Source organism: Ciconia boyciana, chromosome 2, assembly GCF_034638445.1.
Source record: "Ciconia boyciana chromosome 2, ASM3463844v1, whole genome shotgun sequence".
NCBI lineage: Eukaryota > Metazoa > Chordata > Aves > Ciconiiformes > Ciconiidae > Ciconia > Ciconia boyciana.
Genome location: NC_132935.1, coordinates 97,265,142 through 97,283,684, shown reverse-complemented (window position 1 = coordinate 97,283,684; position 18,543 = coordinate 97,265,142). Strand labels below are relative to the sequence as shown.

Below are 18,543 nucleotides of genomic sequence, written 5' to 3'. Positions count from 1 at the left end.
ATCTGGTTTACTACGCATCTAGAAAGGGACCTTCATAAAGAGCATGTCAGCTTTTAAAATTCTAAAAGCACAAACTGCTCATCAATTCTAGTACTAAAATCATGTTTTGCTGGAGCACTTAAAATGTATTTAGAAATTCTATATCGTTTCACAGATGGGAGTCATCAAAACTCATCTTCTCCCTCCATTGTCAGCTTAAAAAAAAAGCCCACAAACCCATTAAGTCAGGTGATAAGTGAAGCCATGATGTTAGCTGCTGTACTGAAAGTAATACAATGAAAGCAAACGTTTTCTCCCACTCAGCTCATACAATATGTTAAAAAAAATATTTTGCTTCTGCATGGCCAGCAAGCCATCCTCTAGTTCTCACTTCCTTGGAGTTCTTTTCCTGATGCAAGCAACCTTAAATCACATTAGTAACTTGTATATATAGTATTGTACTCATCTTTTCTACCAGTCGTTGCTCAATAAACAAACTCGTCCCTTCTTGAAGATCACTTTTAAAGTAGAGCTGAATACATTTCAGCAGCAGCGAAACATTCTGGAATTCATTCTTCTCCAGCTCCTACAGAAACACAGAGCATCGCGCTTTATTAGTCTGATATCCGTGGAGCCGGGCATGAAGGTGGTTAAGATTATTTATGGTACTTGCTTTTTTCAGTGCTTTATCTAGCTGGTTGAAGAGAGATTTGCTGTATTTCTGGGGAGGCTCTATTTCTCTCTCCTGAAGCAGTTCGCTTATTTTCTGAAATCCCTTTCCCTTAAAAGCATCGGTGAGAAGCGATTCGAGCTGCGGAGGGAGGGGAAGCAAACAGCTAGCGATTAAAATAAGCGGGCATTTGAATCGTTGCAGCACTGATTATGAGAAAATACTTGTAATTTGAAAAGTTGTAGGCTTTTTGTTTATTTGTTTTTACTTCGTTTGTTTCTCTACCTTCATTTTACTGTTACATCTGAAGGTGAAATGTCAGCCTTAATCTCCAAAAGAGACAGGACCTTCGAAACTAAGTAATCTTAAAGGATACCGAGTAAAGAAATAAGCAACTCCTTCAGTGCCCTCACTTTGTAATTCTTACCATGTCCCGCAACTATTACAATAATTTCTTCCCACTTACTAAAGAAGAGATTAAGGGGTCTGCTGCACTTCCCACATGACATTAAATTACTAAAAATTCTAGATCATGCCATGTCCATTTAAGAATGCACTGTTAAATATATACAACTATTTGTAAAATAAAGCTAAGGATGCATTTAAAATATATTTACATAGTCTTCTGCTCTGGCTGCCATGTTGCCATTCGCCTCTCTACTCCGTTCTTCACTTTTTTCTTCCTTTAAAAAGAAAAGGGAGAGAAAAGAAAAACAGAGAAAACCCGCTTTTTCTGCCCAAGAGCTGCAGACCGTTTACTCGCCCTCTCTCTGCCAAAAGGCTGGTTTTCCTTCCTTATTTCCTAAGGAAAGCTTCAAAATCACCCCGCGCTCCCAAGCTGGAGGTTTACCAAAGCCGGGACCACGAGAAGCCGTAGCGGGGCCCCGCGGGTGTCCCCCGGGGCATCACGCTGTGCACCCCCCTCCCCGCCCCGGCCGCCGGTTCCCCGCCGCGGGGAGCGGCGCTTACCCGAGCCATGGCGCGGCGGGTCCGGGCTGCGGCTCCGCGGCGGGGGGCGGCCCGGGAGCCGGGGCGGGGGGAAGGTGCTGGGGCCGCTTTACCCCCCCTTCCCCACGACCCTCGCACGACCGCAGCCAGCTGGATAAACCCGCGTTTGGGGTGGAGGAGAGACGCTCGCCAGCGTTTCCCACGGCTCCAAGCGCTCTCCTTTCCTCAGCACGCCTAACTCTATCCCGGGCTCTGGTAGAAGGGAGGGGAGGGGAGGGAGAAGAAAACCCAGGGGAAAAAAGCCGAGTTTTACACCTGCGGTGAAGAGCCGCACCTGTGCGGCGGGCGGCGGCTCGGAAGGGCCCCCCGCAGCCGGGTGCTGGCGGCTGGCACCCCGTCCGAGCAGGAGGGTACAAAAGGGGGGCCCCACGGCCCAGCGGGGGCTGCTCTCTATCGGGGGGAGCCACAGCTAGCCTTTTCAGCTACAGGATGATTTTTATTTTGCAAAGCTAAGGGTAAAGTTCAGAACATTTTTAGAGGGGGTGGAAGCGAATGCAAAAATCTGCCAGAACAGGTGGGATCGTTTAGACGATTGCAGCAGCACTAGCCGTTCAACGATTCCGTCTCTATCATATTATGCATACTTTATTTTTTGTTCTTTCTGTTTCTGAGAACTAAAAGCAAACTCTTTTTTTCTCCTCCCCCAAAGCCCCATCGGCTATTTTTTTCCTAAAAGAAGAAGGTAGAAAAAATGTTACCTGTAACTTTCTAGTAAGTTAAAACATGCCGATGGATAAGATGGCACTGACTCTGGTTTTGTGTTTTAAACCTTGTGTCACAGAGCACAGCACAGAACGGAGAACACGCTTAATAGCACTGAATTCGTTTATATCTAAGTCTAAAGCGCGGCTGTACGCCTGCATTTAGGGAAGAGCAAGTTATTTGTCCAGCCCCTTTGACTCCCAGGAGCTTTTCAAGCTGCGGGCAGCTCGAAATCAAACATTAGGGGCATCCCGACGGGGCAGAGCTGCGCCTGGAGATGGGCACCCTCCGGTCCTGCCACCCTCCGCGGGAACGAGGGGCAGAGCCCTGCTGCTGCCGGGGTAGACTGCCAGACCCCGCTCAAATTTGCAGAGGTCACCCCACCCCAACCCCGTGCTAGGGGGGGATTCGGGCAAGACCCCCTCGGCTGCCCCCACCTCCAGCTACCGGCAGCGGAGCCCGCTTGGGGGGGCGGAGGGGGAGCAGACCCTGCCCGGCGGGGGTGGGGGGGGACGACGGTGCTGCTGCCCCGCCTGCGGGGCCGGCCGGGAGCCCACCCCTCCCGGGACACCCCGACCGCATAAAAAAGCGGGAGTCGCCGCCCGCCGCCGCCCCCCGGCATGAAGCTCACCTGGGACATCAACGACCCCAAGCTGCCGCAGGTACCGGGCAGGGTGGGTGGTGGGGGGCGCGGTAGAAAAGTCCCCGAGTGGCTGCAACGTGGGGCCGGGCGGCTGGGGTGTCAGGGGAAAAATCTTGCCTCTGAGCCAAGCTTCGTTTTTTTCATGGCTAGTTTACTTCCCCCGCACCTTTTCAAATATAGTTACATGGGTCCTGATGGGCTGCAGCAGTCCTTACAAAATGACTTGTAACTAAAAATATGGATTTGAGACACAGCTTTGGCCAGCTGTGTTATGAACTTCTAAAACAATCTTCAGCTCCGCCGTTCAGCCAGTTTTCTTCTCCCTTGTTCCTCACTTAAAGAAATGTCAACAAGAAGCTTGGATTGACTATTTTCTGCTAATATAATTAAAGCCATCTAAATATTTTGTCTGTTGATGTGATGTTTTACTATCAATGAGACTTCCACTTTTTTTGCTACTAGTGAGCTCCAAATGCATTGTTAATTCACAACTTTTTTCATCTTGGAGTTTATTTAATTTTACTAATAATCGCCCATGCGATTATAGAATGGCTTAATGCTGTAAATGCTGGTAGTTTACCCGCATTCACCAGGACTGCTCGCATGTGGTACGTATGTATGCTAAATGAGCATTGCAGGAATTCTTTACTTGCACTGTAAATATCTGGAGTTTAAAATCTTACTCATTCTTTAATTGTTCTGGTAATTACATTTTGGTACAGAACTCCAGAAAGCCAGCAACATCCCAAATTGAAATGTTCTTTCTCCAAACTCCTATACATATATTGGAAGTATATTTGCAATGGCAATTTTCTTTATTTTAATTTTTTGGTAGAAGCCTTATTCAACTTACATTAGACACACTTTAAGAAACCATTCCTTAGCTAAAACTTCTAGTTTCCAGCCTGCAGGTGCACAATCCCACAATGAGGAGAACTTAATAGCAAGTATGAGCGGGGCAGCTTCTGTCCTGTCCAGGCACATCAGTGGTAGACCACTCATTAAGTTCTGGTAACAAGGCTGACCTTTCATGGCTGGGTAACCTCACTGCAAGGAGGCATCTGTGACAACAGACCATGTTATTACGGATCATGATGCAAAAGAGGAAAGGATCCTGACTTTCTTGAGAAACATGGAAGCTCAGACTGCCTTTCCCCTTTCATAGAGCATTTCTGAATAAGCTATTCTTTCAATAATTTTTTTTCTGCTGCTTGGGTGATCATAGAAAAAGCCCCTTTTTTTTCCCCATTATGTATTTTGTAACAGGGCAAAACCATCAGGTTGCAATACCCTGCTAATATTTTCTTGCTCTCCTCCCTGCTGCCTTGCTCCCTCAACCCCGCTTGCCCTGCCGCAGGAGCCCAAGCACTTCGATGCCTTCCAGGAATGGCCCGACGGCTACGTGCGGTTCATCTACTCCAGCGAGGAGAAGAACGCGCAGAGACACCTCAGCGGCTGGGCCATGCGCAACACCAACAACCACAACTGCCAGATCCTCAAGAAGTCCTGCCTGGGGGTGGTGGTGTGCGCCAGGAGCTGTGCTCTGCCCGGCGGAGCCAGGCTGCAGCTTCGCCCCGCCATATGTGACAAGGCTCGGCAGAAGCAGCAAAGTGAGGGGTGCCCAAGGAGAGCTGGGATGCCCAAGGGACCCCATTTCTTTCAGCTGGGCCTGATTTCTGAACTGGGATCACCCTTACTTGCATGCAGACTAAGGCGTCATTGCAGAGTGTGATGAATGTATTTAGTTCCAAATTTCAACGCCTGTCTGCAAATATTTGAGGGGAAATGGATCTACAATCCTTTAACTCATTAGCATTTATATCAAGATGCAGGTCTAGTCCATACCATTTGGTTACGCTTGGCAGTCTACGTTGCGTTTCCTTGAACGTCATATTTTAATCTGAATTTCAGTGAAGGCTGATCATATTCTCTTGAGCTCTGTTTACTCTCAGACAACACCTCACCTTTAACAGTGTCTTCAGTAGTTTCTTTACCTCTATTCACAGAGAAAGCCTGCCCAAACTGTAACTCAGCCCTTGAGCTGATTCCCTGCCGAGGACACAGTGGCTATCCAGTCACTAACTTCTGGAGGCTTGATGGCAAAGCCATATTTTTCCAGGTAAAAAGCATGCATACACATGCGCGCACACACACACACAAATTATACCTATACACAAAAACTATATCTATACACATATATAGAGAGATTTCTTCCCCCCTCCCCTTTTTTCTTTTTTTTTTTTTTGTGTAATGGTGAGCATGGTGGAGTTCTGGTCCATGACTGAATTCCTCTGTAGTACAAACATGGCAAGAACAAATAAAACAATAACACCTGGGTGTCTTTTTAAAAGCAGTACTTGAGGGTTAACTATAATCAATTTTAACTATAACATCATTGTAGATGTCTAAAATTCTCCTGTTCACAGTACACAAGTATGAACACAAAAGTTGTCCTGCACCCTGGCGTGTCTGATATCTGAATCTCACCAAGGACCTAATATTTATTTTCTATTAAAATAAATAAATGGGGAAAGGAAAGCCTTACTTAAATTGCACAAGTTGAAATGTGAAAATTCTATTTCATGTGAAAATTCTATTTCATGTGAAAATTCTATTTCATGTGAAAATTCTATTTCATGTGAAAATTCTATTTCATGTGAAAATAACCTTTGAATTTTAAGATAATTTTAAAACTTGCCAGAAAAAAGGAAATTTAGAAAACTAAAATTTGCAATTTCATGTTGATTTGTTCTTTTTTAGCAACATTAGGACACAAAATTCACAAAAAGCTTCTGTTCTATGAGATTACATTCTCTGCTGGATGATTTCTTTTTTTTTCCCTGACCCACACTGCAGTGAATTCTGTTCTCCAGTCAGAGATGGAGCAAAACTGGCCACATTCCAAATTCTCACCTGTTGAGTTTTTTTTATTATTATTAGTAGTATTACTATTATTCAGATATTCTGTTACAGACATGTGAAAATTGAAGATTTTTACCATCAAAATAGTCAATAAATCCTCACTTAGAAGTTAATTTCTACTGGAGAAAGAACAGTATTTTAAAAGCAATTTTAAGTTTCCCACTTCATATTAGGGACTATATGGAGATCCATTTAGGGAAATGTAATGTGTAAGGACATGTAGAATATATTGTTTTATCATATATCAGTATAGCTTTGGATACATAGTTCTGCATATCCACGGATGTTTCAATAGCAGAGCATCTCTGGATGGCTTTCCCCAGGGTATGCTTTCCAGTCCTCTTGAAGAAGGTGTTTACTGTCTTTAGAGTAGAGAATATTTGTCATCTGGTGGCATTAAACCTCTTTAAAGCCTATTTATGCTGGTTTAGTGATGGCTGTTATAAAGCAGAACTGAGATCCTGGACTGCAGAAAATCAACCAAACTAAATTTATAATCTTTTTTTTCCCTTGGTTCTAATCAGCTACTCCTGAATGTCACAAACATAGGTAACACCTTTGCTCCTTCATCATCCAGCCTTGCAGCCCTCACTGACTTCTCCCTCACTTTTATTTCTTCTAGCTACCTGCAAATCACGATTTATTTTATTTATTTTTAAATTTAATCCCTCCTTGTTGTTTAGTTTCTCCTCCCCGTTTTCTTGTGCCAAACCACAGACCATGCTGTGGCTACCTCTCATTCTACTATTGCATTTTCTCTTATCTCCTTCCAGTTCACATCTAATTCTTTGTTAAACCTAATTTAGGCTAAAGGAGTCCATGACCACCCCAGGCCAGAGAGCAAATTGGAGGCAGAGGCAAGACGAAGTGCAATTAAGAAGCAAATGTCCTTTTCTCACCATTCCCAGAAAAAGAGAACTCTAAACTCAGAGGTAAGTCAAGATTTTTTTAGTCAATTAAAAAGGTGTCATAAGCATGTACTAGGGATCCCAGGGCAAAACAAAGCTTTACACCACACTACGCCTGTTCATCTGGGGCTGAAATGAGCAATAGCGCAAGTGTTGAGACATATACGTGTGTGCGGGCAGGATCCATTCCCGAATCTCAAAGATCTACTTGTCCTTGTCAGGCTGGAAGGTACGACGATAGCGGCGGTTACGCCAATAACCTACAAAATCTGCCCTGCGTGGATGGCCCAGAAAGGGTCGGTATCATCACAGACACCAATTTTTCAATTCCAGCCCAGTCTTACCCTTCGCTGCAAAACGCTGACCTCTACAAAGCCTCTTACGACTCAGCCAGCTTCCAAGAGGACCAGCTATCACCGTACCCAAAGTGCCCCAATCCAAGGATCTACATGCCCAGGCCGTGCAGCTACGACTTTGGAGTTCCTACCTTTATAAGCTCCAACCCTTACCCAACATTTTACAAAGATCTGACAAGTCCTGCCATCGATGCTGACCCCATCAGTTTGAATGGATCTCACTACAACGCCATGACCGCCCATGAGAAGAGCTTTGATAACCCTGGCAGACATTACGGACTGAAACCAGCTTGGGGGAAAACTGGCAGCGGAGACCGGAGTGACTACGGACAGATGCAAACGAGCGCTAACCACCCTTACTACGGTGGGGACTACCCCTGCAGGTATGGTTCCAGCCCCTCTCCCATAGCCCCGCCATTGCAAACCGTCATTACAACCACCACCAAGGTGTCCTACCAGGCCTACAAGCCGTCCGCACTGAAATACAGTGACAACCTCTGCGATATGAAAAATCTTCAGAGCTATACCCACGTGGCAGAAAACGTCTCGGGTGCTATCTATTCAGGGATGAAGATTCAGGAAGACTTTGGGATGATAAAGTCAGCGTTGCTCTACCAGCATGACCCGGTCCCCACGAAGTCCGAACCAGCCGAGACCGTGGAGACCTATCGGTATGGGCCACCGCTGGGGAACAGCTATACTGAGCACGAAGGACAGACTTTAAGGTTTGAGAGTGCTGATTATTGACTAAATGTTGCCTAAATGGCAAATACATGAAAATGGGAAAATACATTCTCGTGCTGACCATGTACATGCTAAGCCCGGTGGTTTGGGATTTGAGGAGAGGTGAGGAAGCAGTACATCACAACAGTTTATCCCCCCAAAGTGCCTTTCTGGAGCTGTGCTGAGTGAAGCATATTTTGCACAAAATTCCAAACCAGCCCCACCTAATCTCTAAAACGGCACAAGGAGCTGAGTCCAAACACATCTGGGCAAAGGCAGGGTGGAGGCACGGCACCTCTGGAAGTCAACAGCCTCCTCTGACGAGGGATGCAATCCGCTTGTAGCCACAACTCCTGCCAGATGCCTCTAGCTTTGAGAGAAAATGCTCCATCTGTAAAAAAGAAAATGCTTACCAGGTAATGGAAAAAAAGATGAAGGAAAGTGGCTATAGATTATAGTCAACTGAAAGAAATGACAGAAAATGAAAGAAATAAAATAAATGAAAGCAAGACAATTTGCTGAATAATTCACCTGACTTGTCTGTTCACCTGCTGTGATCCATTTGATGAATGGAAAGACCAGCTAGGTTTCTCTGAAATGAGAAATGAAAAATCTACATGCTCACTTCATGTTGCCTTTTGATCCCCTGCATCAAGACTACAGACTGTCCAGCCTTTCTATGCAAAAGGGAAAGCCCAGGCATAGCCCCACCACCACCGGGAACCGACCCCCTGCAACACTCGACCTGGAGGCAAGAGGGCTCAGGTGACCCTCACCAAGCATGCCCAGCATCGCGTGGGTGTCAGGGTTGCATATATGGTCCTGAAGACTATTTGCAGTGAAACTGCTTTTTGTCTGAAGGGGTCTGGCAAGCTGGTCAGACCAATACTGGGCAGGTATTACTGCAGAAACTTGCTTTACCCACGAATAACAACTCCATCCTGTCTAAAAATGCAACATCCTAGCTGCTTAGCAGTACAGGTCAGCGTTGAATGCACCTTCCCTCATTGCCTTTCTGCACTGCATCTCCATTAGATCCTTCTCCTTCCTCCAAGGGACTTTCCTAGTCATTTTTCTCTCTGCAGTCATAACTCCCCATGACAGCACTGTTCTCCTGGAAATGAAGCAACCAACAAACTGAGAGGTCAGAAAACGAAATTTCCAGACACCCTGAGCTAAACAAAGGAAACGTAAGGACTTGCATCCCCAAATTCCTAGCTAATTGAACTAATTCTCCGGTACACCAGGAAGAAGAAGAAATAGAGGAGCACTGCTCGTTTAAGACTTAGGTACTTTGAAAGCTGCTTAGTACTGGGGAATGGAACCCATACCCAAACCATGTGTGCTGAGCAAGGGAGCTACGCAGACCCAGGGGATTGGTCAGGGTGACAGAATTTATTATTAAGTCACCAAGTATCTTTAACTTTTTGGACATTCAAATATTTTGGAAAATCTGGCTTTTGTATATTTTTGCTATGCTTTGAGTAACAGTATACTACTGTAGCCTTTCAATAAACACGAAATCACGGTTAAAAGCAAAGCACCATGTAAACTAACATGAGCAGCTGACTAGTTGGCTTTGACATACAGAACTTTGTAATGCTATCATCAAACTGCTAAACAAATCTTACTTGTAAAGTATGGTGTACAAATACCTGAGTTTGTAAAATCATTATTTCTGGTGTAGTTTATTTTCTTTCTTTTTGTATTTTTATGAAAACAATGTGTGCACTCTGATAATGTGAAATTGAGCCCCAACGGAATTTAGCTAATAGCATCCTGTTTCAGCAGTGGATTGTTCAGCATTTTAAAAATTCAAGCCATGTGAAGCTGGAATTTACAAAAAGACTAAATGAATTCATCTGCAGCAAGCTTACCTTGTCTTTTAGGATATTTGCTGTATACCTCACTTGGCTCTTGTTAAACTCTCATGGCAATTCTTCTACCAGGTTTTAAATTACTGACAAGAACAGATTCAGGTGAGCAACATCAGTTTGATAATTAGCCCATATACTAACCTTAAAAAAAACAAACCAAACAAACAAACAAACAAACAAACCAACCCACCAAAAAACCCCCCAAGTTACCACCCAGAAAGACTGATGCAAAGTTTTAGAGTTTAGGAATATATAACACTATGCCCGTTTGACAGAACCGAGATTTCTCATCTGTACTCCAAATCATATTAAGGCATTTGGCACGTAGAATAAAAATTAAGATTTACAGCCTTCTAAATTTAAGAGAAAAAGAAACATATTTGAGGGGAATAAGACCAAACAAAATGACTAAAAAATCTGGAAAGATTCACAGCAGAATCAAAAGTCAAAGAAAATTTTAAAGCTGTAAGTTGCTCCACTTTTGTATTGATTTTAGAGGAGTTAAACAACCACAACTCAAGCTTCAAGTGTATTAAAACATTAAGACAAGCTGTGGGGGTTTTGTGCTGTTAATATTACTGGTATAAAACTTGTCATTGTAGCTGTATGCTTAAATCATTATGCTATGCTCTTAAACACAGCCTTTTAAGCAGAACTTTGTGCATCAGTTAAGAAAATGCAGCCAATTGTGTTAAGATGCTACTTTTTGGGTGTGGACTTAATTCTAATAAACCTGACAGGTGTTTAAGTACAGTAAAAAGCTACGGTAGCAATTGCCTCACCGCATCATCTGTAGCACTAGAACAAATAAAACCACTCTGAAGGTTATTGCAGTCTTTCTTCACTTGCTCCCTTTCACGCACAAGTGTCTGGGACAAGATATCTGTATGTTACCTTTTTCAGATAAAAGACCAGATGGATAAGTCTAGTGCTGTACATAGTTTTCTCTCCAAAATATATAACTGTAAAGGCAGCACGAGCTTCTGTAACAAAAAAGCTGAAATTGAAAGCCTCCTTGTTGGTTTATATAGCTGCAGGATTGACTTTAAAAGCGTGTTTCTCAAGCAAAGCAGCATCCTGAAGAAAGACGCGTTCCCTTTGGTCCCTGACTAAGCAGCTTCTCTTCCATTAATCATCCCCTTCAAGGGCAGTTTCTCGTCCTGCCTCGAGCACATGAGAGGAGCCCCTCGCCAGCCTGCATCCTGTACTGCGGCAGACGTCTTCATCTAACAAATACCAGTTGTTATGGCAAAGTCACAGAGGGAGGGGGGAAAAAGGTGCTTTCAAACCTCAGCCACCTGTGGCTCTGGCTTCATATGGACTACAAGGGCCCTACTGAGGTAAAGCACCATCTGTCCCCACGCTGAGGCTGCTCTTTGTACCAAAACAGCAGCCTCTTAATGGCAAAGTTTAAAAGCTCAAGTGTAGAATGGGTGCCTCCCAGAGACAAGAGGCCACGTGACAAATGTTTTTCAACCGTGTACCCACCGAATGCAGCCGTATGTCACACATCCGAGGGGTGCAACTACACGTGGGCATCACTTCGTGGTCCCATCTCCTCCTGCTGGGAGGATGGAGCCTGGCATGCTGTCCCGCTCCACGGCCACGTGTGTCCACCTAGTCCCACCGAAGACCTCCGGTGAGAGTCTGAGCAATTTGCCTAGCCTTTTCTCCTCCTCCGAAAGCAGGTCACCTCTGGGCTTTTCAAATACACTAAATGCTACAAACAAGGCACACAGAAACTTGTCTCTTTTGGGGTTACTGGGCTTGAGGTAGTTGATCTCCTCATTTGGGGTACAGACTATCATCTTTAAAGACAGAGGCAAGCTTTCCTCCGAGCTCTATGGGGGGAAACTAGAGCTACCGTATGGACACTGATGATGCAACAGAGCAGAATGTGATTTCTGAGACTTTTTTTCTTTCTCTCCTGGGGGTTTTCTGGGATTTTTTCTGGATTTCTAGGGGTTTTCTTGGTGTCTTTTTGGGGGAAGCTATCTAACACAACCGAGCTGCTCCCATTCACAAAAGTGGATCGTGCTTCTTGAGAGACAACCATTTAGCAGGATGCACGATGCATTTCTAGAGATGCAGGAGGTCTTCTGAAGAGCTGGATTACACGTTTAGGAAAGTTCATGTCATTCCCACCCTTATCAGTAGTGGTCACATGCAGATAAAAAGGGAAGAAAGGGGACCTTTAATGTTGGAATAGTTCCTCCCAACACACAGAGTGAAAAGTTAGTCCAGGCCTGTTAAAACCCCTCTGCCTGAGAAGTAATGAGACCAGTGTATGGTGGTGTCCCATGTCTGGATAACTGCCTTCGGTGTTCTAGCTGTGTAAATATCTGCCTGTCACGAGCAAAGGGAGGGCAAGCCAGTTACTGTTTATGCAGCGCTACGGTTGTGATTGTGCAAAACAGAGAGTGCATTTCAACACGACACCTCCGTGGGCTCGCAAGAGTCCCTGTGCAACACGAGGATCAGTGGGATGGTACAGGGGCGAGTAAGTATCACCCAGAAACGTCACTCGTTTGGCTCAAACTCATTCAAACAAACAGAAACCAAGTGAAGTTTACACAACCCCTATTAGCTTCAACATGCATGCTGTCATTTGCTGTGATGGTGTTTGGGAAAAGCCGGTTTCTGGTACTGAGGCTGGCATTTGAGCAAAGCATCGACACCTTTAAGGACCACAACCAAAGAGCGTTCTTTCAACAGAAAATTAGCAGTGGGTCTGCTTGTGGTGGTGTGTAAAATGAGCAGGGAAGCAGGTGCATGAGGATGGCCTTGGAGGTCCTTTCGCAAGGCTTACAAACATCGCTGCAGCTCCTGGGTCTCTTTGTTCCAGCCCGTTGCCTTTCCTTCGGTTTCCTGGTTCATAGCAAGAGCACAGCACAGCACCTCTCTCATGTCTTCATGACAAAATGAAGTGTTAAGTGACTGGGTTGCAGTGCTTGTCCTGCAACTCCGCACCATGTTGCAGTTTGGCGTAAACACTGGCAAGTTCTGTCTACAGCCTTTCTGTCTTCGTGCACGTGAAATGTCGGGGAGCGTTACAGAAAGTACCAACAATTGACAGACACAAGGTCCTGGTAACAGAATACAGACTTAAGTGCTGCACCTGTGCAAAAATAATATTGAAATTGTTTAAACATTAGATCCCCTGCTTGTGCCAGATCTCTTATAAGTAATTAGACTGTAATTAGACTAGAAATGCCCCAGAAGCAACCAAGAACAGTGTTATAGGGACTTCCCAGATAAGAGCATGAAAGCAGCTGTAGCCTCCTTCCCTTCCACAGTCGAATCTCTTGGGAGAAGGGATTACAGTTTCACGAACCAGTCTTACAGCCCACTAACACTCAGGCTCACAAGCACAGCAAGATCCCAGGAAACCTTCTGTCAGCCCCACGGCCCTGGAGGGGAAGGTAGCCGGAGGGATAGCTGTGGAAATTGGGTGGCAGCACCAGAGGAGGAGGAGGGAGCCCATCTCACTGGGAAAGAAGGGCAGCCGTGGGACAAGACTGAAGCTGAAGAGACGGAGAAGAAGGGACATGAGGGCAGGGAGGGGACATCACAGGGCAACTGCTGCATCGTTTCCACTGATGGTGGAGAGGTACTTCTACGCACGTAATGTATACATGTAGTAGTGTTCAAACACATCCTTACGGGTGAACGCATGGTTAAATGCTTTGCTACATATGATCAACTCCTATTGAATCTCTGCCTGAATCCTGCCCGTGGGGGTGATGGTACCTTCTCCCTTCTCACGTCCACGTCTCACCTTTGAGCTTCATTGTACCCGGGAGGCACCTCCAATGTTTTATTTCAATAAAGGAAATGGCATATTCTGTTTCAGAAAATATAATGTTGTTTTTCTTGTACTTTCATTTCAGTACACTGCGTGTGAGTAGTTGAATCCTTTGGATTCCAGAAAACCGATTCCCATAGCCCCACGTTCCACCCAGTTGACTTGAGGTAGGAGCAATTAATCTGTCAACGCTGCTTAAACCATCACAAAGCTACCACGCCAGTTAATGAGGAACTGGGGGGGCAGGGGGAGGTATAATTAAGACAGCCTCCCATTTTTGCTCAGCAAGCCTGAGCCGCCAGCTTGGTGCAGCAGATATGAATCTGAATTTCTAAACCCATTTTCTGCCTTTCCCTCCACGGTGCCACTAGTAATTACTGTGTTGAAAAGATCTCCTCCTTTTCTTGCCCCTCGCTCTCAAAAACATTAAAACATAGGAAGTTCAAACTCATGTTGAGAATTAAAGCTTAAAATGGGACTCCACTGCCAAAGTTACTCGTGGACTCGGACACTAAATATGTAATTTTTATTAACCGTGCCTTCTGTACACGCTGGAGAAATGCGCGTTACAAAGGACTGAGAATAAACTTCGTAACAGAAATATATATATTAGAATACATACATAGCATTCAAAGGTTCCCCCCTGCATCTACATAAGCAACGCACATTTTAATAAACTGCTTACAATAAATAAAAGGAAAACGCGGGGGGGGGGGGGGGGGAACCCAAAAAAGCCTTCAGACTTCATTACAGCTACGAATATTCCAGCTCGGACTTTCTGAACAAATCCCAAGCACGGGGTGGCTTAGCTGGTGGCTGTATTTAATACATCATTATCGCCACCGTTAACGGTAACGATAGCAAGGACAGCCTCGAGACGAGCTGGCGGGTCACGGTGTCCCCTTCAGGCAGCACGTGACACGGCCCCTGCCTGGCCACCGCTCCTGCCCTGGCCCTCGCCCTCCCGCAGAGCGTGGCCGCCTCGCCGCCGCCTTCCACCTCCCTGCCTGCCGCTCCGCTTCGAACACCTCCCCTTGAACGGCACCGGCGCGCCCAGACGCCTCGACGCCCTCGACGAGCCACACGCACACCCTTGTGCCCACCCACGCACACGCACACGCCTGCAGCCTCCCCTCCGCGCCACGCAAACGCGCACGCGTGGGCACACGCACGCCCCTCCGCCCACGCACGCACACGCCTGCGCCCGCACCTGGCAGGGCCCGCCCGCCCGCTGCGCCACGTGACCTCGGCGAGAGGGGCGGGGTCAGCGGCAGGCCCCTCCCCCGCGGCCCCGCGCCGTCGCCCCGGCGACGAGGGAGCGCGGCCCGGCGGTGGGGGCGGCCCGGCGGTGGGGGCGGCCCGGCGGTGGGGGCGGCCCGGCGGTGGGGGCGGCCCGGCGGTGGGGGCGGCCCGGCGGTGGGGGCGGCCCGGCTGTCACCGCCCGGCTGTCACCGCAGTGAGTGGGCGGCCGCGCTCGGTGGCGGTGGGGAGGGGTTGGGTCCCCAGCGGGGACGGTGGGCGTCCGGAGCGGGTGTCTGTTCGTGTTCGCGTTCCGCCTGTCCGGGGCCGGGCCGTTTGGGGCGGGGGCGGCCCCAGGGTCCCGCCAGGAAGGAGGAGCTGCCGGTTTAGGCTGGAGCGGGAGTAGGGCAGGGTCCGTCGTCCGTCCCTGGACAGGACGGCTTCTCCCAGGCTCCCGGCTGATTTGAGATGGGCCGGGTCGCTAGTGGCCTTTCCTCGCGTGTATGAGGAGCTAGCCCGCTCTTCAGTGCTGGGCTCAGGGGCAAAAGCTCTGTTTGGATCAGAGGTGCAGCGTGTGGAGATGGCGATCCTGCCTGCTTTGGCTCTGGTAAGGCAGGTCCAGGCCTTGGCAGCCTGACGTGTTCAGAGTTAATGAGAGGGGGTGAATTTTTATTTGTGAGAACCAGGGTGAAACTTCCAGGCCAGGCGGTCTTGAGTTTCACAGCCTGGGTGAGAGGAGACTTGTGCTCCCCTTTGCCCCGTGAGCATGCATTAAGGGAGGTAACTGCACGCTCTTGGGAGATAACTGAATGTCATAAGGCGAAAGTAAAATTGGCATGGGGACGGGCGTTTATTGACACTTACAGTGGTGCGGAGATGTTGAAAGATGAGTGGTGTGTGTTCCTTCTGGACACCGCCCGAGGCTGGAGACTTGGAAGTCCGGCAGCAGGTCTCACCGAAACCATTACTGTCCTGCAACTCGCTGCGCTGCTCGTTGCATAGCGGGGAGAGGTTTCACGGGGGTGGGAAGAGGTAACCTTGCTGGCACGGGGCGGCAGCATCCAGGCAGGTCACTGTGGAAACATCCTGAAAAAGTTGGTGTGGATCATTTTAGTTTGAAACCAAAGCTGGTTTGGAACAAAATGAGGGAAAATATTTCCAGCAAACTGGAGTTCCTGCTGTTTGATATGCCCTGTCCCAAATGCCTGGTACAAATAAGTGAAACAACATATTAGACTTTTGAAGAGGCTTTTTTAAAAAACTTATTTAAGGCAGTATATTTGAAAGTACAAATATTTGTTGTCAATGTTATTAACTTCTTGCTTGCAGCTGAGCAGTCATGCTTTTAAATAACTGCTGGTCTTTGATTAGAGTAATGGATTTGTAGTTAATCTCAAGAACTGGGTCTGACTGTCATGGGACCTGATTACTGTCAGCCCTAGTAATATACAGTCACTACAAAGAAGGTTCTTGTAGCAACAATTTGCTTGTTGGTTTGTGGTTGGGGTTTTTTTTAACTTTTGAAATTTGTATCAGCGTGCATTCTGTACTGTGCAATACTGCCAGTTTTGATCATTGAGAGTAGGAACATGCTCTGTGAACTGCTTTGGTGATTTCAGCAGTTACTGTAAACAGGTTGGTGGAATTGGGTTGTAAGTGTAAGCTTATCTGTGTGGGAGGTCTTTATTGGGTCATATGTCCTAGTTTGTATTTTAATTTGAGAGTAGCCTGTTTAGCATGCAAATGTAAAACTTTTGGTAATGCATAATACTTGTACAGCAGAAATGCAGATGATTTGCTGTCATTCATTACATTTTGAAATGTAATTCGGACATCTAAAATAATTTAAAGTTGTTGCTAGTGCTTAAAACACCAGTAATATAGTGAAAGTGAAAAATTGCTTAAATTATTTAGTACTTGTTCAGATTCTCTAAATTTACACAAATTACTAGATTCTTTCAAGCTATTGTATTTTGTCCTCTATTTGTCCCCTGCTTTAATCCTTCCTTAATCCTGTGTGAAGAGATTATGGGCAGCATGTCTTAAGAATATAAAACAAGCTGTTGTTTACAGTAGGATTTCTCTTTTCAGTTTGGTAGCTGACTATTATGACAATTTTACTTTTTAGAGCTTCATATCACTGAGGAAATAATGTCATATAAGCTTTAGGATGGGAAAGGCCACTTCACAGGCTTGTGTTAAACAGAAAAGCTAGACTGAGCCCTTGCTTTTCCCCAGGTTGGTACAAAAGAGAAAACTGAACTGCAAATTTGAAAAAAACAGAGACCACAGAGAAAAAAGTTGCACACCTGAGCTGGGTACATGTGGTACAAAGTACGAAGTGTGCAAAAGTCTGTTGTAGTGACATGTGAATCTCTAGAGCATTTGTATTCTGACTCATCATGCTCTGCAATTCCAGTAAGAGCAAAAGAAGCCCCTGACCCTGATGTCACACCAGGCTGATAAATACAAGCACTTGGTGGACAGTGGCGGTTAGAGTCTTGCAGGATCCAGTGCTGTACTTCTTGGTCAGCAAACTTCTGTCACCCTCCAGCATTTCTTACAGACTACTCCATGCCATAGCACTGCCATAAAATTGACTGTTTAGTTGTCCACAGAACTCTATCAATTTTTTTAGATACTTCTGTATGAAGGATGAATTCTCGAAAGTGTTGGAGAAGAGCTTAGAGTTAAGTGTGATACCTGTGGTCCATTTTTTCTCTGTGTTTGGTTAGTTTTCAGTTGATGATGTCTCACTGTAAGAGTTCCCTCGTTTGCCTTTTTTCTTAACTGTAAGTGACCAAGACAACTCTTTCATGAGAGCCATTGGTGGAATGGCCTATCATGCATCAGTGTGGTGGTGAATGTATGCGGTATGTATGATGGTACATAGATATTGTTGTCAGGTTCTGTGCATTTTCACAGAGCAATTTTGACACTTCCATTTGACTATTGTAGGAATGTAATGACATTTCTGTACTTTACTTAAGTATTTTCATACCCTAAAAATTACAGTATACAGCAGAAAAGGAATAAGGCAATAAAATATATTACAGAACAGACAAAATGCACAATTGTGTCTGTGATGTGTTACATTACATAGGACTTCTGGAGGGAAGAAACACTTTATGTGATGCTGTTTCAAGTGCACATGCTGAAATAATAGAATTGGACAAAAGGAATAATTGTAAAAACACGTGATTAATTTATACTCCAAAAATGACTTGGAAAGCTGATAGGATTTCGGCAGCAAAATTAGAGGACTTAAAGGTCAAAACTTGAGGTTTGTGTCTAGATCTGGGTCTGTTTATTGCAAATACAAAGGTTTTCATCTTGGTATTTTGGTTCATTTTGTTAGAGAGCAAAAGGTTGGGCATGAAATGCATGTGAGTTCTCCAAATTTTTAAAGTATGTAACTCTAGGAGTTCAGGCTAGGGCCATCTTTGGCAGATATTGCTGAATGCCCCTGAAAAACCATGTCTTAAACAATGTGCAATGATATTTGTTGAAACAGAGAAACGCAGGCACCCAAATCCTGTTACATTTAACTTCACTTGATGTTATGTGTCTATGTATACCTATACACAAAATGTGCACACACAGTTTATCATTGCTGATGCTTTAGATGCAGATGCTGTGTTTTAAAATGTGTATTAGAATACTGTCAGAAAGTTTTTGGTTTGGTTTTTTTAATATACATATATAAAAAAC

The 18,543-nt window shown here is 45.6% G+C and overlaps 1 protein-coding gene across 1 annotated transcript; it reads left to right on the top strand.

The window, feature by feature from the left end:
* Window positions 1–2,979: 2,979 nt before the first annotated feature.
* GCM2 (glial cells missing transcription factor 2) lies at window positions 2,980–7,935 on the top strand. The gene is made up of 5 exons (XM_072851383.1): window positions 2,980–3,021; window positions 4,360–4,612; window positions 5,009–5,121; window positions 6,731–6,856; window positions 7,054–7,935. The coding sequence occupies exons 1-5, from the start codon at window positions 2,980–2,982 to the stop codon at window positions 7,933–7,935; spliced, it is 1,416 nt and encodes a 471-aa protein (XP_072707484.1).
* The last annotated feature ends 10,608 nt before the right edge of the window (window positions 7,936–18,543 follow it).